The 25,288-nt window shown below is 48.3% G+C and overlaps 1 protein-coding gene across 1 annotated transcript in view; it reads right to left on the reverse strand.

The window, feature by feature from the left end:
• Window positions 1-3,564: 3,564 nt before the first annotated feature.
• Window positions 3,565-25,288, reverse strand: part of SPSB3 (splA/ryanodine receptor domain and SOCS box containing 3) — a 30,369-nt gene continuing 8,645 nt past the window's right edge. The window contains exons 2-8 of the mRNA XM_078862567.1: window positions 16,542-16,744; window positions 12,698-12,860; window positions 11,568-11,755; window positions 9,524-9,626; window positions 7,764-7,889; window positions 6,613-6,689; window positions 3,565-5,207 (exon numbers count right to left, since the gene is read on the reverse strand). Coding sequence (XP_078718693.1) covers window positions 4,872-5,207; window positions 6,613-6,689; window positions 7,764-7,889; window positions 9,524-9,626; window positions 11,568-11,755; window positions 12,698-12,860; window positions 16,542-16,727 — 1,179 coding nt within the window. The 5' untranslated portion in view covers window positions 16,728-16,744 and the 3' untranslated portion in view covers window positions 3,565-4,871. The remainder of the gene's footprint in view (window positions 5,208-6,612; window positions 6,690-7,763; window positions 7,890-9,523; window positions 9,627-11,567; window positions 11,756-12,697; window positions 12,861-16,541; window positions 16,745-25,288) is intronic.

The raw sequence follows: 25,288 nt of genomic DNA on the forward strand, positions 1-25,288 counted from the left end.
TTATCCTTATCAATCATCCAGACATTTGCCCCCCGAGAGATTTTGCAGGAGCCGCCACTGGTTTAATATATATTGTTGAAAATGCGAATGGGTATAGATGCTGCTGCGCGTCTCCTGACCTAACCATCAGCTCGCTAAGGCAGGGGGGATTATCAGGATGTTGTGCTAATTGAAGCCATAATGGGGCGTCCAATGTGTAAAGATATTTCCCATGAGGCACGAATAACACATTTCACATTAACATCGCTTCTTGGACATTATTTACTTGTCTGCAGGGACACTTTTTTTTTTTTAAAGCGAATAGAGACCATCATCAGCGGAGGTGTTCGCATGTTTCACGTTGAACTTTAAGAGACCTTTAGAGACCTTGAACCACGAAAAGAGGGTTAAGTGATGTTGTAATGACCTTAGGAATTAATGTAAGGTGCTTTGTAGGGAGAGATCCAGAGGAGTGCCAAGTCCAACACACACGAAGTTATTCTGGTTCTATAAATTCTAGATCGAAAACCGGTACCTTCCGATTTGCTTTTTGCGTTTCGTCTGTTGTCATTTCCCCCGCAACACCGGTTAGCACGGTTGACTACGTAGGGCGCGAAAGAAGTTCAACGTCCGTACAATCCACTCGTGATCTGGGATTTGGTGGAACTCATCCGACAGGACACCCTCGATCTCGCCTGGTGACAATGCCATCCCAGGGCAGTGAAGATGAAGCGGGTTCACATTGTTACACTGCCCGGCATGACACAACTTTAATAACAGACCTCTTGCATCACTGAAAGAGACTGGACTTCTACCGATGGAGGAATTCCAAAACTCGGGATGAGCACAGGGCTTCTCAAACTCCAGTCCTCACCTGCCAACCACGGTGGACACGTGTTTATGTTTAGCAATATAAATTTTTTTATTTATTTTACCAGGTAAGGCCCACGGAGATAAAGAGCTCTTTTTCAGAAACGACCTGGCTATCACAAATGATAGCTCAACGAAGTGGCTTATCAAGTGGAAATTTACACGAGCCAAATACTCTAAACGCGTGTTTCTAAATGGAGGATAAAATCGGAGGTCCCAAAGAAAAATCCACGAGACCACGGAGAGAGAGACATGCAAACTCCAAATATACAGCAGGCGTCATGGCTTGGATCGAATCCACGTCCTCCCGTATACCAGGCGAGATAGTTAACATCTCAGGTGCGTGCAACCAGAGACGACAGCTTGTTATTGAAAGGAAAATATTGGTCAGCGTGAAAAGGTGCTCTTTGGTTGAGTGAGGACTGGGAGTTTTTAGAATCCCTGGCCTATGCAGTGGAAGGTTGTTACGAAGCACACGTCACGAAAAACACTCAAAAGCTACCAACAACAGATGGATGGTGCAGCACCATCCTGGAATTTGTGCAAACAAGAAGCCCTTTTAATCGAACGTTGTCCTTCGAAATGGCAACCTATACTTTTCCATGCACGCGTATTTTGCTGTAACCTCCCGGGACTTTTAACACCCACCTGGGTCCTTTTGCTAACTCCCCCCCAGTGTAAGAACCCAAGGCACTGGATTTGTCACCGTGAACGAAGTTGTACCGCTGCGTGAAGCATCTGCCTCGATTACATTGACGAGGGGTCTACGGGTCGTACTCTGCCCGTGTGCGCAGCAGCAGCAGCAGGAGGAGTCGGGGCACCGCTTTGCGCTTCTCCGTGCCGTTGAAGGCACGAAGGGAAACCTGCGAAACACTGCAACTCTGTGATGGAGAAACGAGCGTGCACAGCACGTCCTAGAAGACCACGACGCCGAAGAGTTTTTTCGAAGGTTTGTCCAAAACAAGATTGCCACCCAACGACCACACTCCAGGAACACAACAACAAAAAAACTAAAGATAACGGCGAAACGAGAGAAGTGTTGAATACATTGTGATGGAAGGCCGATAGAAATACACGCGTCTAACATTAGGTCGATTCCCGGTCACGGCCGACATAAGTTATCATAATGTCCTGGGTCTTCCCTAGGTTGACTCGGCCTTAAATGAATACTTGACGTGGCCTCGTCAAGGAGCATAAACCATCAAGCAAATTCCAGTCATCCTTGCGGTGGCTTTTGGATAACCATCACACAAAGACGGTCACGGCATCGTGCGTTTCCAGATGCGCTTCTGCGGCCATCTGGAACCTTCTACCTTCCGATACTAGGAAGCCACTGGCGCTATACACTTTTCAATCTAAATTTGAAACTAATTTATTTTTAACTGCTTTGTGCGTTTAGTTTGTAGTCCTTCCCCGCACCTCTGATTAGCACGGTTGGCTATGTATGGTGCGAAACAAGTTCAACATACTTTCATATATTTGTTGACTTGGTTCTCTGCACTTCCAAGACCAACTCAACCCATCACAAAAATGAAATCGAGCTGGTGTTATATATTAAAATTTTCACAACTTCGCATCTGTTGTGATATGAAACCCCCAAGTTTTTGAATCGGTGAAATGGATTTTATAAAATGCAACAGCGCAGCAGTACGAAGTGAAAATGTACGACAAAGGTACGGCCTACAGACTTTGAGAAGTCAAAGTCCAGAGGTCATCATAGTCAGGACTATTCTATAACCATCAAACCTTGCAACTGTGTCCTTATAGTACAAGATACTAAAAAAAACATTTCACAGTGGACACCTGACCTCAGCCTTTCAAATAATAGATGCCAATAAGAACATTATGGAAAACCAGTATGATGGATGTATTGACGCCCTGTGTACCAGGCGTGAAGTCATTTAAATAAACATCTCAAAACAAGGAACCTGACGATCTATACTCACCCGGGTGTTAAAGCAACGGCTACCATCAGCTACACAGGCCGAGCTTGAAGCGTGGTATTGCTCGTCAGCTGGGTGGCAAGTGCTCAGGAGTAAGGCTCCTCCGTTTGGCACGATTGACTCCGTACGTTGTGAAACAAGTTACATACATGCGTCCGATCCAAAGGTCGCTCACCGAAATCTATATTCGCTTCTCTGAAAACACCCCTCTCCGAGCGAGATTGAGGCCCAATTTACACACCGCACAACTCTCCCATTCGCCTTCCTCGACGCGCGCGCCGCTGCAGGGAGTCTGCAATCCACGCGCAGGGGCTGGTTGGTTGGTTCAACGCAGGGATCGGTGTGTGTCGCAACACTCCCGGCATTTGCTGGACTGAGGAGGCCAAGAGATGGCAGAACTTCGATTGGCGTCCCCTCGTTGTGCGTCAGATCTTCTCTGCGATCTTCAGCTTCAACTTACCATCGTGGCGCGTGTGGGTTTTCCCCAGGTTCTCCAGCTTACCCCCCACGTACGAAACATCCCTGTTGACAGCGGCGTTCTCCGTTGCAAGGCCCCACCGCTGGGCCACTGGCGGCCTCCCGACAATAGACAAATGTGAAAACAACCCCTTGCAGGCGGTGATGGCGGCCCTCGCACCGATGATGTCTTATCGGCGAAAGTGCCCCACCTGCCTCCCCACCCCCTTCTGAAAATGAGGAACAAACTGCTTGGCAGGATTTTTGTCCGAACATAATGTGGGAGTGCTTCTGAAAACGTCTTGCGACTCAAGGAAAGACTTACATATAAATTAACATTTATTTCAATTAAAATGCACGAGAGGGCAGGATTTTCCAAACTCCTTTCCTCATGACAACTATAGTACACACACACACACACACGTTTCCTCGTGAACCAATCCCTCAATTCGAATGCAAATTGCATTTACACGCTTCGTGCACCCGACGATTGGTAGACCGCATCCCTAGCGATGCGGGCGAAATTAAATTAATTATCTCGAGTGCATGCCGTGTGCTGCAAGGTGACAGGAGTGCAAGTTCAAAGGTCTATCTTCATCGAATCGGTGCATATTATCGGATTAATTTGCTGCCAATCATCGGACACATCCGGCATTTAACGACTGAACTTGCATCGAATGAAGGAGATTGGCGAACGTTAAAAGAATCGCAAGGGCGGCCTTGCGCGGAATTTAAGTTTGGGAAATTTTGAACGAGGAAATTCATTCATCTGAGAATGCTGTGACAGGAATCCTGTAAAGGTGCTCGCTTAAAACACGTCGCCATTCAGTTCGAGACCAAAATGTTGAAAGAAAAAAAAGACTTAAATTCTGTAAAACGCAGACTATATAAACCAGGAAACAACTGGCAGCAAGCAATTGCGCTTCCAACGACACGATATTTGAATTCGGTCGTTCAAGGCCCCTTAATGGGCATGGCAACTGCCCCCAGGTCTCCAACGATGCTGCGTATGACCTCGATTGTCAACGTATATGGCACTGACGCGTGCACCCTAGCAGGGGTCTTGTTTTGCAATGTGTTTAGAGTACAACGTGATAACAGGAAGGCAGCGGCTCTGTGGATGTCTCCGCACCCTGTGGACAAGGGGTCCCCCCCCCCCTCTGGCTCCCATGCTTTTGGCCCCCCAAACGCGAGTTCCATTTTCTACCAATCGACAGAAATGTCAACGACATAAAGATTACAATATTTACATTTGAACATTCCTGTTGGTTAATCACGGGGGGAAAAAAATGGGGCTGCGAGATGGAGTTTGAGAAAAAAAACACGATTTGAAAGACCAAATACCCCGCGTAAGTAGATGAAAAAATAGAAAATATACGTTAAAAACATCCACGAGCAAAACGTCATTGTAAACGGCGTGTTCAATTAGCAAAGTTCACGGGCACCCCCCTCTTCCACGCGCAGTCCGGTCCGCATGCTGCAAACCAATGCTCCCGCCTTCAGAGTTGTTGTTGTTTGTTTTTTAAAAACAGGAGAGAAGGGGACGCCTTCTTCGGCCCTCGCGTCGACCCGGCCTTCGTCGGCGGGTGGCGGGTGGTGGGTGGCGGGAACGAAAAAAAAGTTTCAGTTGAGCCGACACTTCTTGCGCTGCGCCGCGCGGGTCTGGTCCCCCAGCGCCACGCCCGCCGCGTCCCCAACACCGCCACCGCCGTCGTCATCGTCGTCGCTGCCGCCGCCACCGCCACTGCCGTCGTCGTCGCCGCCGCTCCCGTCGTCCGCCCCGCGCGCTCCGTGCGTGCATAGCGACAGGATCCAGCCCAGGTTGTTGCGCAGGAAGAGGCGCAGGCCCGGCGGCAGGGGCAGCACCTGCAGCGCGTCGCTGTGCGCGGGGATCAGCTGACGCAGCCGCAGGCAGCACAGGAACTGCAGCGACGTCGGCGCCGAGCGGCAGCGGATGACCTGGGCGTCGCGCGCAGGGAGAGTGGGGTTAAGTGGCGCTGGTGACGCACAGAGAGAGTGGGGAGGGGGGTAGTGGAGGTGATGCAGAGAGGGTGGGAGAGAGAGCGGCGCCGGTAAGAGGGGAAAGACCGCGATCGCTTGTCAGTCGTAGGTCAACTGAAAACTAAAATAAAGTCGCTTATCACGTGGACATTTATAGCAGCCAAATACTCTGGACGAATGTCAATTATAAATGCGGAGGGAAAAACCGGAGGACCCGAAGAAAAAAAACACACGACCACGGGGAGAATAAGCAAACTCCAAATATACAGCAGGCGTCAAGAGTTGGGATCGAACCCACGACTCCTGTACACCAGAGGCGAGGTAGTTAACATCTCGCCATCTTGGCGCCCAACGCTTGGACAGCGTCTGTGGTGCATTGGTGCTTTGTGTGTTCATTCAGCAAATTACTGTTTATGGTTACAGGGATCGTTTTAGAAATATTAAATGTGAAAACACCCTGGAACATACAACAAAGACAACACTACAGTTACCCACGTACAACACACACACACGTGTTTCAAAACCAAAAACTTCTGTAAAATGATGAGAAACCCCAAAGCATTCTTAATTAAACAATCATTGACCTCTCACGCCACCACTGTCGTCCTACTAAGGAGAACTTCACGTACTTTTGAAACAAGTATGATTTAATCAACTCCATACTGTCACTCGCAATTAACAGCTGGATATGTTAGTGCATATAAAGCATTTTTTTCTGACAGTGGCCAACGCCAATAAGCAGAGAAGATTTTTGTTCTGTGGATGAATACAATAACTTGTACACTGTGGCACATAAGCAAAAATGCATTGTATCACATTAATATTTTTATGCATATTGAGCTAAATGTATTCAGTAATTTCTCCAAATGGAATTCACAAAATTACGAGTGGAATGGTTGAAGAGCTGAACCATGAAGTGAATAACTTCACTGACAAACTGATTGTCCAACGCAAGGAACGTGGCTTGAGCGATTGCCTTTCTTATCGTTTCATACCGGTCATTGTGCCAACTGGAAACAAGGTTGTGAGAAACGTTGGTGGGGGTCACATGACTCTCATGATATTTGTACACTGAGATCCAATTGGTAAATAATTTCTACAGGCAGATTCATATTGCTACAATATAATTTGTACACCGGGATTCCATCAACTTATATCAGCGTCTCTCAAACCTTTTAGGCGTTTGCATCACAGCCCCACGGACCACCTGTGGGGGGATCACTCCGCTGGTGGTATTGGGGACCGCACTCTGAAAGCCGCTGCTCTATCGTATTCTACATATTCTGAACCGCGGGATATCCAAAGCCTACGGGGGTCACAACAAGATCTCGCACACACGCAGTGGGGGGGGTGCTCGCTCTACCTTCATGCTGCTGCGGGCGGCCGTGGAGCACACCATGGGGTAGAGGCGCTTGTTCTGCAGCCCCCGTGCCGCCACGCCTAGCCCAGCGCGGTCACACGGAGAGCGGCGGGGACGCGGCGAGGGCGGGCACAGGGAAGAGGCACGGACCACGACAACGAGCAGAGACCTCCAGTTAGCGCGGTTGGCTACGTGCGGTGTGCAAAAGAAGTTCACCGTACATACAAACAAGCGTAGTCCACTATAAGCCGAGTCAGTAGCCGGCAAGCCACCAGACTAGGGACGAGTGCCGATCGGAGCACACGTCCCGCTTTGCCCCAGCGGTGTCAACAGAAGTGGCACCAGTGGCGCTGCAGTGTGACACTGCTGCTCTGGATAAGAGCACTGCAGCCAATCTGTAGCTTTAACCCCATGCCTAACCGATCTCTTTCCTTGCTCCTGTACATGGTTATGTTGTACCCATTACGGTGCCCCATGGACTTCCCCCACCAACAGCCACTTCTGATTAGTGGAAGCAGATTTTTTCAAAGAGAAGCACTGGAAATACGATTTAGCAGCACCATCCTTGCGTTATCTTCCAATGCGTTCACAAAACCCATCGCCAGTGATCAATCGGCACGCAGCATGCACAGCGCTCACAAAGTGACCCCTCCGTCTAGCGGCACATGCCACCATACGCGGCAACGTTGAGGTTGCACTCATTGCACACAAAGTGCTCGCCACAAATAAACCACAATACCTTGCCGACCTCGTCAAGGAGCATTAACCGTCAAGCAAACTCAGATCATCCTTGCAGCAGTTTGGCTGGCCATAGAACAAAGCCTGTTACCACATCGCGTGCTTTAAGATGCGCTTCTGCTGCCGTCTGGAACGCTGTTCTTTCCGATATTAGGAAGCCACTGGAGCAATGCACTTTTAAATCATCTAGATTAAAAACTCGTTTCTTTAGAACTGCTTTTTGTGTTGAGTTTGTTGTTCTTCCCCTGCACCTCCGATTAGTGCGGTTGGCCACGTACGGTGCGAAAGAAGTTCAACAGACACACACACATACACGCGAGCCAGCGCCATCATCGCCAGAATTGCTGGGCGACGTTGCAGATCGGGCGGCGGTGTGACACGGGGACAGGACGCCGCGGGGGGGGAGCCGCACTCACCCAGGCACTTCCTGTTCTTGTAGAAGGTGAGCGTGCCGTGCCACGTGTCCAGGTGCACGCCCAGGATGGAGCCCTGGCCAAAGCGCGTGGAGAAGTGCACCTTGTCTCCCTTGTGGTACAGTAGGCCTTGGGGGGGAAACACGCGCCACACCGGGTAAGGCCCACTGAGCTATGTAGCCCTTTTTCAGAAGCGACCTGGCCACAAGTGATACCTCAACGGAGTGGCTTATCACGTGGAAATTTATAGCATTAGCAGAATACTCTAAACGCACGTTAATTATAAATGTGGAGGGAAAAACCGGAGGACCTGGAGAAAAATGCACACGACCACGGGGAGATAGAGAGACACGCAAACTACAAATATACAACAGGCGTCAGGGTCGGGATAAAACTGACGACCTCTTGTATACCAGGTGAGGAAGTTAGCATCTTGCCATCGTGGCGCCCAGTTCTAGGGATCAATGCGCCACCACTTGCATGTTGCTATAATTTGATTGTCAAGGAAGTCATATCGGATCCCCTAATCTTCCGATGGATGCATTTTTTCAAGTTTTTATTTTAAACAGTTGTTGAGCACAGGTCCGAAGGCCCAACACGTCAAGCGGAATTGAGCAAGGTTATTACCAGAGCTTGGGGGAAGAGGGGTTTGGAGGGATTCCTAAGTGGAGCAATGTGCGGGAAGTAGCAGAAAGAGTTGTTAATGTGACCTGCAGTGTGGTGAGTGGGTGTGTTATTGTTGTGATCTGCAGTGTGGTGAGTAGGTGGGTTAGTGTGTTGTTGTTGTGATCTGCAGTGCGGTAAGTGGGTAGGTGAGTGAGTGTGTTATTGTTGTGATCTGCAGTGTGATGAGTGGGTGTGTTATTGTTGTGATCTGCAGTGTGGCGAGTGGGTGGGTGAGTGAGGGTGTTGTTGTTGTGATCTGCAGTGCGGTGAGTGGGTGTGTTATTGATGTGATCTGCAGTGCGGTGAGTGGGTGTGTTATTGATGTGATCTGCAGTGCGGTGAGTGGGTGGGTCAGTGGGTGTGTTGTTGTTGTGATCTGCAGTGTGGTGAGTGGTTGAGTCAGTGGGTGTGTTATTGTTGTGATCTGCAGTGCGGTGAGTGGGTGGGTCAGTGGGTGTGTTATTGATGTGATCTGCAGTGTGGTGAGTGGGTTAGTCAGTGGGTGTGTTATTGTTGTGATCTGCAGTGTGGTGAGTGGGTGAGTCGGTGGGTGTGTTGTTGTAATCTGCAGTGTGGTGATTGAACTCAGTGTGGTTGAGATGAAGCAGTCGGTACGGGCTGTGACGATGACTTTGAAACATTTAACAGTACTTTCAAAAACAACAATAACCATGCTGACATGGTTTGCCCCAGCAGCCAATGCATACAGATCATGATCCAATACTTAGTTTGCATAAAGTAAATCGTGAAGAAAGTAACAGTAACCATATAAAATCACTTTGGACAAACCAAACACAGTGTGGGTGTGATGTTCCTTATCCACGCTTAAGTACTAAAGAGAGATCAACACAGTGATTACAACTCCCCTCCCCTACATTCCCGCCACTATTTTTTTTACTTTTTAAAAGACAACATTTTTTATATTTCTTGTGATTATCGGGTGATGAGCACAGCTAAGATATAGTACACGGTGGAATCTGGGTAATTGTGGAGCAGAACCACTCATCGCCAGAGTTTCAAATTAACATTTCACCTCATGACGTAACCACGTACATTATTCAAGTGTTCAATTTAGCAGCGCCGCCAGTGCGACTCACCGGTGTAGGACAATCCCCAGCTCTCGTCATCCTTGCCCAGGAGGCTGCAGAACATGTGGCGGTAGCGGTCCAGGTTCACCTGCCCCGTCCCCACGCCCACCATCTGCCGCGACAGTGGCACGCGCACGTCAGCCCGGCACCCCCCCCCTCCCCCCCGGCGTGCCCGATACACGCCAGCTGGGTATGCGCTGCTCCGGCGCCACTGCCATTAGGTACCAGAGCTGTGTGCCATGCTGGCTCGAAACCATTGGTGCCATGTACCCAGTCCATGCCATGTACAGGTAGTCCCCGACTTACGATGGAGATGCGTTACGACGACCCCATCGTAAGTCGAAAATATCGTAAGTCGAAAATGGCCTAGCCTCTTCTTGGTTCTTTCGGTAAAGTCACGTAGAAGGGAAGTAATAAAATAATAAAAATAAAACATAATAAAACAATTCTCACGACGTTTCGGCCACAACGCAAGCAGCCGTCCTCAGGCGAAGAATGAGAACATTATCAAGCTAGGAGCTTATATAGGTGTTGCGAGGAGGAGCGCCTTAACAAAAGAATGTGCATATGAAGAGGAATTTAGCATACCAATGGACAATGCGTAGGAGGTGGGCGGAGGGGTTTCAAAGTCCCATTATGCCCATGCATTATGCAGGATCAACAGCACCACGGGGGGGCGCAAGGAACAGCGTTAATAAAGGAAAGGAATGTTAGTGATATGTAGCTGCATTTACCAAACAACCACGTAGAAAACCAAAGTAAAAACTACATAGAAAACTACAATATAAACTTAAACTTACTATACTCTACAATAAGCTGAGTTACTAACAACAAATAATAAATTACAATTCTACGTCGTAAGAAGTATATAATATACTTCCATCTAAACTTTATTCTCTTAGCATATACAGTACTATATACTGCCATAGATAAACCCAACATTAAATTATATACTGTATTGCTGTAAACCACCCTATACTTTATACATTTTAATATAACACTATGTATTATTCAACTCACCCTAATGTGTATCGAAATGGTTTATTACGTCCTTCCAATGATTGCTAAGCCTGAATCCATCTTCTCGGTTAAAATTGTCTCTGTGTTTGTATATGTGAATCGCCTCATGAACGAATCTCTCATGATAGCCAGATGGCTTGCAGAGAACCTCCGTCTTGGAGAAGTCAATGTCATGTGAGCCCACTGAGTTGTAACAGTGGTCTGCCACGGCTGAGGTGTTTGTCCTACCGTGTTTTAGATCAGCTTTATGTTCACGAATGCGGTCTGAGACGTGTCGTTTGGTTTCCCCAATGTAACTGCTACCACAGAGGCAACTTAGTTTGTAGACGCCAGGGTACTGTATGTCTGGAATCACATCTTTTACAGATGGTACCAGATCACGGATTTTATGTACTGTGTTGAATCGGACCTGGATCTTGTGTTTAATCAGGATTTTGGAGATCTTTTTTGTGACCCCAGCAATGTAGGGTAAGGTGATGGTCTTGAAAGGCTCCTCAACAGGATCTTTCTTGATGGTTGGAGTGATGGCTTTGCGGATTGTGTAGTCGGAGTAACCATTAGCCTTAAGAGCTTGGCGTACGTGTTTGAGTTCCCTGTAAATGTGTTCATGGTCGGAGATGCATTGGGCTCTATGATATAGAGTCTTGATGAGGGAATTCTTCTGGGATGGATGGTGGTGGGAATCCGGTTTTAGATAAGCATCCGTGTGGGTGGCTTTCCTGTAGACCTAGCCTACCCAGGAGTCTTAAAAAATGGTGATAATTTAGCAAAAGAGCAATTTACAGTACCGTACTGTATAAACTATATGTGTACAGTACATCCCGGCAGCGTCCCAACGTACAGTATCGTACCTCGTACGCTGCTGCATTTGCCTGCCGCACGAAATGTAAAATATTTAACAATTTTGTCATATCGCTATCGCCATCGTAAGATAGAAATATCGTAAGTCGGACCATCGTAAGTCGGGGACTACCTGTACTCCGTCCGTGCCATGTACCACGTCCGTGTCACGTAATCTGTCTGTGCCGCATACCATGTCCGTGCCGTAGACGGGAGACGTCATCTTGATCTCCCAGAAGTGCTGCCCCTCGCAGAGTTCCCGCGAGCCCCGCACGGCCGCTGTGCCACAGCTGTAGTCCATGTGGAAGTTCACCTCACGCTTCTCGCAGCCCAGCGCCACGGCCGCCGACTTGTGCACGTCATCCCACACCCAGTCAAACACTGCAAAGACAAAGATCACCCCCGTAGAGCCCTTAACAGACTGTCGGGGCAAGTGTTGTTAGCGAGGAGCGCCTATGAAGGCCGTCAACGGCACACGAAGGAGTGGGTGGCCAGCCCCACTCCCCAGCGGCGATGTTTACACACCGCACCAGGTACTCATTGGAGACCGAATCGACCGAGGGGAGGCCCAAGACCGGTTCAGATAATCGTGAGTGGGAATCGAACTCGGGCTGCCGGGTTCATAGCGTGGCGCGCTAACTGCTTGACACCGGGGACTGGCACATCATCGACGTGTATAACCAAAACAATGTGTGTGTGTAATGCGCCCTTCATGTACTCAGCTCCTAAAATAGCTCAGTGTCTTACACAACAAGTATCTGGTATAACTCTGGACCCACGCACCTCCTGCACCGAATGTACACAGGATTTCTAGGAACCCAGATCCTGTGTAATACACACCCAGTGGACACTGGGACCTGGTGTTTGTGTTAAACATGGATTCATTCAGTGTTTGTGGTGAGCATGTGTGTGTGTGTGTGGTGAGAGTGTATGTGGTGAGTGTGTGGTAAGAGTTTTTGTAGCGTATATGATGTGTATAGCGTGTGTAGCGTGTGGTGTATGTAGTGTGTAAGTGGAGAGCATGTGTGCGTGTGGTGGAAATGTGTGCGATGTATGATGTGTGAAGTGTATGTAGCACGTGTGTATAGCATGTGTGTGGTGTGTGTAGCATGTGTATTATGTGTGTGGTCTGTGTAGGCTGTGGTGTGTCAAAAAAACATGTGTGTGGTGTGTGTAGCATGTGTATTATGTGTGTGGTCTGTGTATGGTGTGGTGTGTGTACCGTGCGTATGTGGTGTGTGAAGCATGTGTGTGGTGTGTGTAGCGTGCATGTCTGGCGATGCCGGTGGTGGCGGTGAAGCAGGGGGGGGGGGGGGCACGCACGGTCGTCGTCCTCGCCGCAGCGGCAGTCACGGGCGCGCTTGCTGGAGCGCGCCCCGGGGAAGCGCGCGGGCGGCTCCACCCTGCCCAGGCAGTCGCAGTACGACTCCCCCGTGACCGGCACGGCCGACGGGATCGACGGGAACTCCGAGTCTGAGTCGCTGTCCTGTAGCGCACAGCAAACGACAGCCGCCAATCAATGACTACGCCGCAACGGTGACGTCGCCACGGGGAGAGGGGGGGATAACGGGGATGTTGGCAGATCCCATCGCAAGCTACGTCCTTCTGCAAAAATCAGTGCATGCTACCTGCCATGTAACATATGGCTCCGCGCTGGCGAGATGTGAACTCCCTCGCCTGGTATGCGGGAGGTCGTGGGTTCGAACCCCACCCCGACGCCTGCTGTGTATTTGGAGTTTGCGTGTCTCTCTTGAACGGTTCCCCCTAAAACATTAGACACGTCCAAATCCTACTTTCACAACAACAGGCTCGGAGAACTAACTAAGAAATAGCAGCGGTGTCCTCAAGCGGATTGCGACAACCGCGGCTAACCTGGAACCTGCTGGCACAGTCGATGAAGCCCTTGCACACTCTCCATTCTTTTCACTGCCCTCTCCTACCCCCTTGGTGAATCCAATACTATAAAATGTTTAATTACATTTTAAATCAACAATGCGGCGGCGGCAGCAGCAGCACGTCTGCCAAGCACGTATCGATTACACTGCGATTCGGACATATTTATATCTGGAGGGTAACGGGCACGGAAGCTGCGTAACGCTAGCACGTCGCTATTTGCGTCGCGCTCGAGGGTCAAATGAAGCGCAGCTCTGCTTACTCAACGGTTTACAATTGACACAACATCCAGCTCAAACACCTGCTACACACGCGCTACACACAGACGTGCACCGCCGTTTGATGAACGCGTTTACAGAAAACAGAAAACTCCGTAAACCGCCGTCTAAACTGCGTGTGCAACTATGTATAGCCGAAGACTGATAAACGTCACGTTCGGGAGTGACCAAACACACCGACACCGGTTACAACGCAAAAACACAAACACCGGCTGATGATGATGCAGCAGGTAGCAGCAGGTAGCAGCAGGTGTGATTTTGCAATATTCCTAGCAGCTGCCCACACAACCTGTCAGGATTCATGAGTTACTCTTGGAATAGATCATTGCATAGGGTCTAATGTACTTTTTATTTGAATACTTGTATAACCCTCCACCATCTGCTGGCACTTGTCTGCATCATGTGACGTTGTTGTTGTTTTCTCTCCAGGGCTTTGCGCTCTCATCACTGTAAGCACCGTCCCACAGAGCTGGATGAGAGACCGATTCCCCCCTGCAGAGTCACGGTTTGACATTTGAGATGTAACTATTAAGTATTTGTATTTTACCAGGTAAGGTCTGCTGAGCTATATAGCCGCTATTCAAAAGCAACCTGGCCACAAACGATAGCTCAACTAAGTGGCTTCACACGTGGACATTTGCAGCCACCAAATACTCTAAACGCACGAATTTAAATGTGGAGGGAAAAACCAGAGGACCCGAAAAGAATTCACACCACCACGGGGAAAATGTACAAACAACCAAATATACAGGCATCAGGGTCCTGCATACCAGGCGAGGTAGTTAACACCTCGCCACTGTTGCACCATACATACATATATAATACAATCAAAACAAGTAGTAATGTCATGGGCAAATCTACCGATTTATTGTTTTATCAGCAAATCGTAATGTGAAGAGCACGCAACATTTTTTGACGATTTTATACAATATTGATTTGATTGGCTCTGTTGGGTGGTGGAAGGTTATAGAAAAAGAGAAATGTGATGTGATACCGACACAATCTATCCAAAAAGAAATTTTAAAAATCGTAATATTGGGTCACTGAAGCCTCCGTATGACATTAACCTGTCGTGAGCCACACCAATTGACTTCCCTTCGCAACACAAACGAAACGTCAGGCTCACAATTCCCTTTGTAACAGCAGGCAAGGGAACGGCCTCCTATCCAACTCTCCCTACAGGGTCCCCAAGTTGTTTACTGCGAATAGACCAAATGTTTGCAATTGAACAATTCAATAACAGATTCTCAGATGACAAGTTCACGTCAAGTCAACAGCGCCGTAGATGGTTTCATGCTGACAATCTACCACGTTCGCCAGTTACGTTGCGGCCAAGTCAAAATGCGTTCGTTTCATAAGAGCGGACAAGTCCAATGAGCAGAGTTTTGTTTCAACTGCTGCGAACTGGAATGTTTGTGCACGATGGATGGCGATACCGTCATAGATACACACAGCTTGTTGACAAGTCGGGCCAGTGTAAGAGGTTGCTGTAAAATTATCACCATTTTACACGCTTTTATTTAACTCACTCCGTCTGTTGTATCCTCAAAAAATAAATCGTGTAACTACATTTTTACCCACTTCCCAATGTGCTATCGACTGTAAACTTGAAATATCTACGTCATACTGATGACAATACGATATTATATCATAAAAATCCAAAACATATATTTTAAAACATTTTACACGCTTTGATTTAACTTACTACGTGTGTTGTCGTATCCTAAAATCTTGTAACTCAATTTCAACCGTATTCCCAATGTCGTATCGACTGCAAACGTGGTATAGGTATGTCATACTGATGACAATACTATATTCCATCATTGTAAATTAAAAATATTTTTTTTTAAACGATCTTTTTTACGGCTCTAATTGCCCACGTTTACAGCTCTAATTGTCGACGCTCAACTCACGTTGGCTGTAAATCACCACGTGGTCCCTTACGTCACGGCAAGCCTCGGGGAGTCACGCCGAGAGGCGGGGGATGTGGAAGGAGGGGAGGGGCGATGGGGGAAGGGGGCAGGGGGAGAGGCAGCTCGGACAGTACATTTCATTAAAGCGTATTTTTTTTAAAAGTATTTTTAAATATTTTTATATTACGAGCATACGAACCATACGTTAGTGGGGTACACAGTGAAACCCAGTGCACACACATATTGTAAAGAGTGCTCCAATGTTAATTAAAAACCCATTGTTCAGGAAGCAAGATTTTATTGAACTTTTTGGGAGCGGAAGAGGAGTGATAGGAAGTAGAATCACTCTGTCTACGCTTTTTAAAATGTTTACAATGCTGAGTGACGATTCCCTGTTTCCCCATTGGCCTGTGTAACACGACTTGCTATTTGCTGCTTTTACTATAAATTTTATTTTATATTACCAGGTGAGGCCCACTGAGCTATGTAGCTCTTTTTTTCAGAAGACACCTGGCTATCACAAATGAATGCTCAACGGATCGGCTTATCGCGTGGAAATTTATAACAGTCAAATACTCTCAATGCACGTTTATTCTAATTGTGGAGGGGAAAAACCAGAGGACCCGGGGAAAAATCCACGCGACCACGGAGAGACGCAAACTCCAAATTAACAGGCGTCGGGATCGAACCCACGACCTCCTGCATACCAGGCGAGGGAGTTAACATCTCACCCCCATGGCGTACCCTCATATCAGGTCTTTGTCCTGCCAAAGCATTACTGCAGGCTGATTTTAGAGTGCAAATTTGATTCATAACAGTCATTCCTCGATTAAAGCTGTCCTTTTCACGAATGCATCAACAGCGTTAAACAAGGGATGACTCCAAATATACAGCAGGCGTCCAGGTTGGGATCGAACCCACGACCTCCTGTACACCAGGTAAGGTAGTTGACATCTCATAGCCGCTGTGGGTGGTGAGGGGGGGACATAGGGGGCCCGTGTTCCATGACGCGCCCACAACGCATAGGACTCACTTCCGCCGACGAGCCGGCGTCGACAGGCCGAGGACGGGTAGTGCGCGCACCTGCGTGTCGAGGTCGGAGGCGAAGCTCTGCAGCACGGAGGAGAAGGGCTCCGACTCGCTGGGCGAGCGCGCCGGAGATGAGCCCGACGCAGCCGCCACCGCCACGGCACTAGACTCCTCCTCCAGCTCGGTCTGCGTGGCGGCACCTCCCTGGCGTTCCAGCACCCGCTCGTGCTGCGACGTCATGTCCTGCACCCACAACACTAGGGTGCACGGGGCGGGGCGGGGAGGTGACGCAGACGACGCACACACGTTAGACACGGGTGGGGAGAGGGGCACTGGAGGGACACGGGAGAGCACGGGGGTGGCACGGGGATGGCTTCCTGCTCAAGCGTGGGGTCATGTCCTGGTTTACAGCCAGGAGCTAGTGGTGGACTTTCCACATTCCCATGGCAGGCACAAATTACCCTGACAACGACTACTGTTGACTTCCCATAATGCGGTATAGATTTTATTCACCTCGGAGGAATGATGGGCCGAGTTAATCCCCAGCAGGTAATTTGAATGTGCGACACCTTCCAACTGTGAGCCAAGCGCTCTAACCAGAGCACCGATTTACTGGAATAATACACGCTGGAAAACACAACCCCCATTACAGCACGGGTTCTTTGGTGTGCGAACAATGCAGCCCTGTCCCCCCCTTAGGGACCCAAGGTGCTGGAGTCAGGATAATAGAATTTAACCCTTTCTCGTTCTGAGACGTCTGCAAGTTGCAGGGTGGGGGTCCTGTTCACCGCTGAATCTGGGAACGCTCAAGCGGTTAGCGTTAATTTTAATTGGAGAAACGTAGGCATCATTGTTTTTAAAGACATTGCACTCACCGCAGAGAACCATAGTGACACGACCGCACTCTACGATAGCTGGCGCCAAACTGTGCCGATAAAGTAATTTTATTCAAATTTTTCTTTCGGCTCCAATCTGATGACTGAGCTATGTAGCTCTTTTTCAGAAGCGACCTGGCCATAAATGACAGCTTAACGAAGTGGCTTATCACGTGGAAATTTATAGCAGCCAAATACTCTAAACGCATGTTTATAAATGTGGAGGGAAAAACCGGAAGACCCGGAAAAAAATCCACAACCACGGGAAGAGAGAGCATGCACACTCCAAATATACAGCCGTAAGGGTCGGGATCGAACTCACGACCTCCTGTATACCAGGCGAGGTAGTTAACATCTCGCCCGCCGTGGCCCCCCGTGACATCATCGGAATGGGAAAGGGTGAATTAACGCAGCACATGGTACACAGCCGATGACACAGACTGGCTTCACTCACAGCCTGGCCCGCAGCTCAAGTGGCAGCAGCACCGTCAGGCAAGCCTCTTCCATACAAGCGCCCACTCGGGTACGAATCCGATAAAATTCTCACGACATTTCAGCCACAACACAAGCAGCCGTCCTCAGGTGAAGAAACAGAACTAAGAAGATGAATCCCTGCAGTCACGAAAGCTTTAAATCGAAATTTAAAGGCCCAATCCGTTAACCTACCGATGATACATTATTCGACTGTAAGCCCATGTCAATGACGTAGTTAGATTGTGTGATTCATATTTTACTTTATTTCCTCACTAACACACTGACATCCTCAACGGGCTATTGCACTGTTATAAAATGTAACAGTTGGCGACTGTAATCGCCGCAATCTGCTTTGTCGCCCCAACTGCAATTATCGTTCACATTACGTAGCGAGGTCTCGCCACTCGGGTAACAAAGCGCTCAGCACCTCGCAGGGCGACGTGGTTTCACCTGGGGCGGAGAGCAAATGTGACTCATCCTAAGCTCCAAGGTGCTCTATACACACACACAATCTCAGAGAGGTACACAGTGACTAACAGCGGGCCCTGGTGATGTGCTAAAGTTCACCCGGCATTTAGCGGCTCAATGGATTGGCAAGTTAAATGTGCTTTTTTTCCATTCAACAATACACACACTCGCCTGTACATGAACACAACCTTGCAGAGCGATACAAAGACTTCTGTGATCGTAACATGAATCCCCACACCTCCGATTAGCACGGCTGACTACGTACGGTGCGAAAAAAATTCAACGTACGTATGTCACAGACACTAGCTCGTAACTCAAGGCACATAGCACGCTAATGTTCCTGGCAGCATCCATTATTGAGAGCAGAGCGAGCGAAGAATATTGAGTGACTTACAACACTTGGAGATATAACTTTACACCGTGGTGACGAATACACTTGTTAGAATGTTGGCACGTGAACAGTTTTGAGTGAAATACGAATTGAGATATGAACTTGTTTCCGATAACGATGTGTTGTGGGTTAACTGCGTAAGCGGTATGAATGGAAGAGAAGAAGCCGTCTTACTCTGTAGAGTGAACATCACGACTCTCGGCCTCTCCAAGGCAGAGGGCAGGCAGTGTCGCGTTCCCGGGTTATCCAAGCCGAGGCCGAGCACGTTGAAGGTGTGAGGAAGTCTCCACCACGGCCCATGACACGGGAGATTTGAGAGCTCTAACGCCGGGGATGGTGGGTGGTACGTGGTGGTTGGATGGGCGGGCGATGGTGCCGGAGTGTGCCGCGAGTGGTCTGTTCGTAATGAGTTTCAGATGCCAAACACCCCACGCTGTTTACCAAAGAACCACCGATAACACCCCCCCCCACGCCCCCACAGCCTCATTTGATAAAAAAGGCAAACAACACAACTGCCTACACGTGTTCACAATATAAAGTGTATGCAAGATTATTCCATTATTGAAAACGAAGATTGTTGGTTTAACCTGACACATTGAAGGGGCTGTATTAACTATTTTTTTATTTCACCAGGTAAAGTCCACTGAGCTATCCAGCTCTTTTTCAGAAGCGACTTAGCTATAATAACGTATGATAGCTCAACCAAGTGGCTTATCACGTGGACATTTATAGCAACCAAATAAATGCATGTTAATTCTAAGTGGGGGTGGGAAAAACTGGAGGAATTGGAGAAAAATCCATGCAAACTCCAAATATAGAGGCATCGTCAGGGTCAGGGTGAAACCCACGACCTCTTGCATACCATACTCTTTGGTTTTGTCGGTAAAGTCACGTAGGTGAAAACTAAATAAAATAAAACAACTAAATTAAATCACGTGATTTAATTTAGTTGTTTTATTTTGTTTTCACCTACGTGACTTTACCGACAAAACCAAAGAGTATGGATCCTTGCAGTCACGAAAACTTAAAATCTAGAATCTTGCATACCAGTTAACATCTCGCCATTGTGGCGCCATGACCGCTGTATTAAGCTTGAGACAGTGGAGGCTCCTTCATGGCCATACGAGAAGCAGAGCCGCGTTCAGAATGCGTCACGACCACTCTGCAGGTGAGCGGGGGAGGTTCCCGTGAGACGTGGTGCGCCGTGGTGATGTAAACGGAGAACCGGCTTCATATCGCAGCTCCAAATAAGCCATGGATTCGGTGGCTCGATCAGCTGTTCATCGTGACACTGCAGTGCGCGGCAAGTTGTTGGCAGGCTCCGTAAAGTTTTCAATTACTCGCAGCCCCCAACCACGTGGAATGTTTTGTGACAAATAAACTCGGACCACGCTCAATAACAAAGGCCCTCTCGGGCCTACGAATAGTAAATGACAGCGTGATGAACTGGATCTCAACAGATTAGATTGTAATAATTGTATGGCAAACCAAAATAATAACAAGATTCCAAACCAAATCGCACTACTGATACCCCAAAACATGCACAACTGATCTGGTAAGCTCCCTCATGACAGCTAAACATTGCAAAAGAAGCAGCATGGAGCACATCCACGGACCATATTGTTCACTTGCTTGCAACTCCCCCCAACGAAATTCCTATCATTGCTCAGCAGTCACCAACGATCAATCGATGGCAACTTCTGCTGTAAAGCGCCTTTGTTCAAGCTTCAGTTAAACAGCACAAGCTTTGAGCGCTTAACTTCAGAGCACACCGAAAACGTCGTGCAAAATGTTTTCCGTTGACTCCGCGATCGCGTTGCTCCATTGGTCCGACGTTGTGTAACCGTTACGGAGGCAGAGATAAACCGCAGCCCGCTTGATAATGACTATTTGTGATTACACTTTGTTTACACAAGAAAGCCTGAGGGGGAAGGACTCTCTCTCAGAATCAGAATCTGTAGTTATACTGCTGGAGGAATCCGATGAGCTATGAAGCTCTTTTTCAGAGATTTGCAGTAGGGGCACGGGGTCAGAACGTGACAACAACAAACAGTACAAAAACAGGATAGTAGTGCCAAGTACAAGAAAGGTAAACAAGTCACCCAAAAACATACAAATACAATTAAACCATCCCCATCCTACCAGGCAAAGCCCACGGAGGTATCAACTTATTATTCATAAACGACCTGGCTATCACAAATAATAAGAGGGCCCTCTCAGGTTTATCACAGAAGGGTGCGACGACTGCCATATATATAATCCCAATTGAGTAATTTGCGGGTAATTCTTTTATGATTTGGACCATGACACCGGCACACAATGGCCTACCCTTGCGAATGAACATCACGGGATCTTGGCTATTATTTGCTTGCGGTAGTAATAATAATTGACCAAGGCGGCAGCTGGATTTGAACCGTCAACCGCCACAAACAAAGTGGCCAAACAGACGACCAACTTAGTCACCTCAACAAACACGGAGGCCAGGAAGGGCCCCAAGACCCCGAGAGATCCCTACACCTCCCTCTCTTGCCTAGACAGTCCGACCCAAAGGGGCTTTCTCCCAAACTCAGCAGGTGATCTAGGGCAAAACGCTCGTGGCCTGTCAAAAAAAAAGCATACAAATTATGGGTAAAAACAGGAATAAACATCAGAGTACTTTGACTTTTTATGGGAGTGATAGGATCACTTAGGTGGCCTTGCCCAAGGGATGAAGTCACTTGGTTATATTTAGTGTTGTGATGTATCACACCTTGCGATGAGTAAGCACTGTGTGTGATGCAATGATGATATCACACCAGGAAGCATGGGGTGCAAGGAGGTTCAAATACACCCCTTCTTTTGCAAAGTGTTTTTTTTTTATTTTCTCACATGGGGATTACTCCTATATTTGTTTATGGTTATACTAGCTTGTTTGCCCGTCCTAGGACGAAAGCTGAAATATTAAAGATGTACATTTACGTTTTCTTGTGCGATTCACCCGCTCATGATTATTAATGAGGGGGGGCTCTTTTGCAGTGACGTCACGTACGGATATAGCAGTGTGCTGCGTAGATGTATTTTTTACCGTCACTTTCTGTAAAGAAACGTCATATTTGAAGCGTCTTTGCGTAATAAATTATTTAATTCAGCCCGACCTTCCTCAACGTTCGTGTAAAACTCCACCAACTCATGATTATTAATGAAGGGGGTGGGCCTCAGATGTAGTGACGTCACGCACGGGACACACACATTCTTGGCTTATTATAGTAATGTGACAAAATGTGTGTAGAGTATCATGTATGTTGAACTTCTTTCGCACCGTACGTAGCCAACCATGCTAATCGGAGTGCATAGCTCCAGTGGCTTCCCAATATCGGAAGAAAGAGCATTCCAGACGGCAGCAGAGGTAAAATTATGAAATACAAATTCGTGTTTCTCGTGGAGAAAATGTAATTGGATATCATGACCTGTTGTTGACCGAGTGATGTGAACTGCAGATAACCCTATAGGGCAAGAGCGGAAAAACTAATGTGAAAGCCAACATGGAGTTAGGTAATGGGGTGAGGCAATTGAAAACAAGTGGGAGGAGTTACCCAAGCTTTATTCAGAGGCGCAAGAGGTAGACACGTTTCCAATACGAGACAGGGAGTAGAGGGGGCAGACACAACATGGCTTATTTGAAGGCAAGGTGGCAGCACAATGCAAGCAAGTGCTGAACAAGCGCCACCCAGATAGAACGTCATCTCACCGCGGTGAGTGAATATTAAAATTTTTCCACTATTTTTGCATTTACCAAGTATGGCCCACTGACCTATGTAGTTCTTTTTCAGAAGCGACCTGGCCACAAATGATAGCTCAAGTGGCTTATGATGTGGAAATGTACAGCAGCCAAATACTGTGAACGCATGTTGATTCTAAACATGGATGAAAAAACCGGAGGACCCGGAGAAATGTCAACGCGACCATGGGGAGAGAAGCACGCAAACTCCAAATATAGTCATCAGGGTTGGGATTGAACCCACGCACTCCTGCATACCAGGCGAGGGAGTTAACATCTCGCCACAGTGGCGTACCCTCGATCAGGTCTTGATCCTACCATGGGATGACTGCTGGCCCATTTTAGAGTGCAAATTTAATTCAGAACAGTAATTCCTCGCCGCTTAACGCGGCATGATTCAGGAACGCATCTACCGCGTGAAACGAGGGCTTACCGAATATCCACTGCGTGCGATTTTGTTCATATCTCATGACAGCACTGCACACACAGAGCTCCACTGTGCACGAGGTGGAGAGCAGACTAAAGAGAGCAGCTCTCACTTGTATCGGCCTCGTTTAAAATTGAGGACTCACTCGCAGAGTCGTGCCAAATGGCAGCGACCACCCTTTGCGCTCCGTTTAATGCGACAGCAAAAAAATGACAGTCAAGCACAACCGCACATTGTTGAGCAACTGGCAAGCCCACAACATTCTTGCAGAATACAGCACAGCGACTTGAGCGCTTCGAATAAGATATCAAGGGAGTGTTGTAAGTAGCGGTAAACAAGCACAAAGCAAACTAACTCGCCATCATCATCAGCACTGAAACACAGGAATAAGCATAACGGCTAACATTATGGGCAGTGGCCCATCTCTGCTCAGAAGGGCCACTCCCCGAGCGGTGATTCAATCGGCTTTCGATTGAACGCTTTACGGCAGCGTTGACGACGAAGGTTGCGATTTTCCCGATAGCAACTCGCTCACCAGCAGCTAAAATTGACGGCTTGGCGATTTCTGTTCACTCGCCAGATAACGGCAGATCGCACTTTTGAGCCGGCTCAGGAACGGCACTCAAACGTGGATCTACGAAGGGAACGCAGCCCTCCCTTAGACTGACGAGACCCCGACCACCCTTACCACCACCGCCACAAACCATCGCTCCCTCTCCCTCCCTCCCAGTCACAGCGCGAGCTACTTACGCAGCAGAGCCAACATCCTCATCACCAGCATGAGCAGGGAGAACGCGACGAGGCCGCACACGCGCATCGCCTTCTTGACGGCCGAAGCCGGTGGCGGCGGCGGCAGTGGTACCTTGCGAGCCATTGCTGCTCGCTCGGCAGTATTCCAGCTAGGGGAGCCCCTATTTCAGGAGGTAAACAGCGCGGCGACGACCCATCTGTGCTCACGAGTCACATTGGAGCTTGGGGGGGGGGCACGGTGGTGGTGGTGGTGGGGGAGAGTGGGGGGGGGAAATCTGCTGCCACACAGCGAATGGGCGCAGCGCTGAGGAATTCGCTCGCACGTGGACGCAGGAGGTGGCTCATATGACAACAGCGCGACGTGCAGGGACGCATCCAACCTCCTCGTGGAGACGCGTTTTTCAGACACACGGTAGGCCTTTCTCTCCTGTCAATTCGTTAATAATGCAAAGCACTTGATGCATAATGTGTGCGAGATTAAATGGTTAACGACGTATGTGTGGATGTTGAAATTATTTTGCACCGCACGTAGCCAGCCGTGCTAATCGGAGGTGCGGGGAAGGACAACAAACTAAAGACAAAAATCAGTTCTATAGAAATGAGTTTTCAATATAGATTTAAAATGCATAGCTCCAGTGGCTTTCTAATATCGGAAGGAAGAGCATCTGAAAGCGCGCGATGCGCCGACTGTCTTTGTTCGATGGTTAGCCAAAAGCGGCTGCTGCGAGGATGAACGGGAGTTTGCGTGGTGGGGTTCATGCTCCTTGACAAGATCAGCGAGGTGTTGTGGTGCAGCAATGACTGCGACCTTCTAAATGTGTTTGTGTGTTTTATGCCGGCATACAGTGGCTACTATAGCCTCATCCTAACGTTCAGGGGCAGTGAGAAACGACGTGTGTGATTTGTGTTTACTGCAGGCCAAGTAAGCGGATCCAGGCTCCAGCCAACCGTGATTAAAGTTGGCTCTCAAGTGCAGCGAGTTTATAGTCTTAGCCGGGTCACTCATGGCTGAACACCAAAAATATATAAATACGGTCTCTGGCACTTCATTTGTAAATTTCCAGCAACGAGCTTTAAAATGTTCAATTCCGAGTGACGTGTGGTGAACACTCTTTAAAGGTCACAAGCTGAGGCTCACCCTCCTGGAGGATAACAGCCCAGGAGAAGAGATTTGCTACGTCACCGTTCCAACACGAAGTGAGTGCGATTAATTCGCTTGCTGCGAGCTCTGAATGGACCTCTCTTTTTTCGCATGACAACCCATGCCAACAATGCAATTAAAATACACTACCTTTAATTAGGAGCAGAAAAAAAACACCCTCAAAAGTACGGGAGTGGATTTCTCATTAGATATTGGCAGCTTGTGCACAACCACACCGACTCAAACTGAGAAAATAGTCACGCAACCCACCCATCAACTCAACAGCAATCAAACGTTCCATTGTATTACAATAGGTAAAATAGAAACACAACATCTAAATGCACCCACGTCTCAAGACACTGTGAATAAACTGTGGGACTTACACACCGAGGAAAAATTCCAGGCATGCACAAATGTTTTTTTGAGAGAAACATTCAGTCAGTCAAGAGCAGAAGAGAAAGACCTTGAGGGCTGGACTCTCTTAACCCTTTCCCGTTCCGATGACGTACGTACGTGTA

The sequence above is a fragment of the Lampetra fluviatilis genome, chromosome 1, assembly GCF_964198595.1.
Source record: "Lampetra fluviatilis chromosome 1, kcLamFluv1.1, whole genome shotgun sequence".
In the NCBI taxonomy this organism is placed as follows: domain Eukaryota; kingdom Metazoa; phylum Chordata; class Hyperoartia; order Petromyzontiformes; family Petromyzontidae; genus Lampetra; species Lampetra fluviatilis.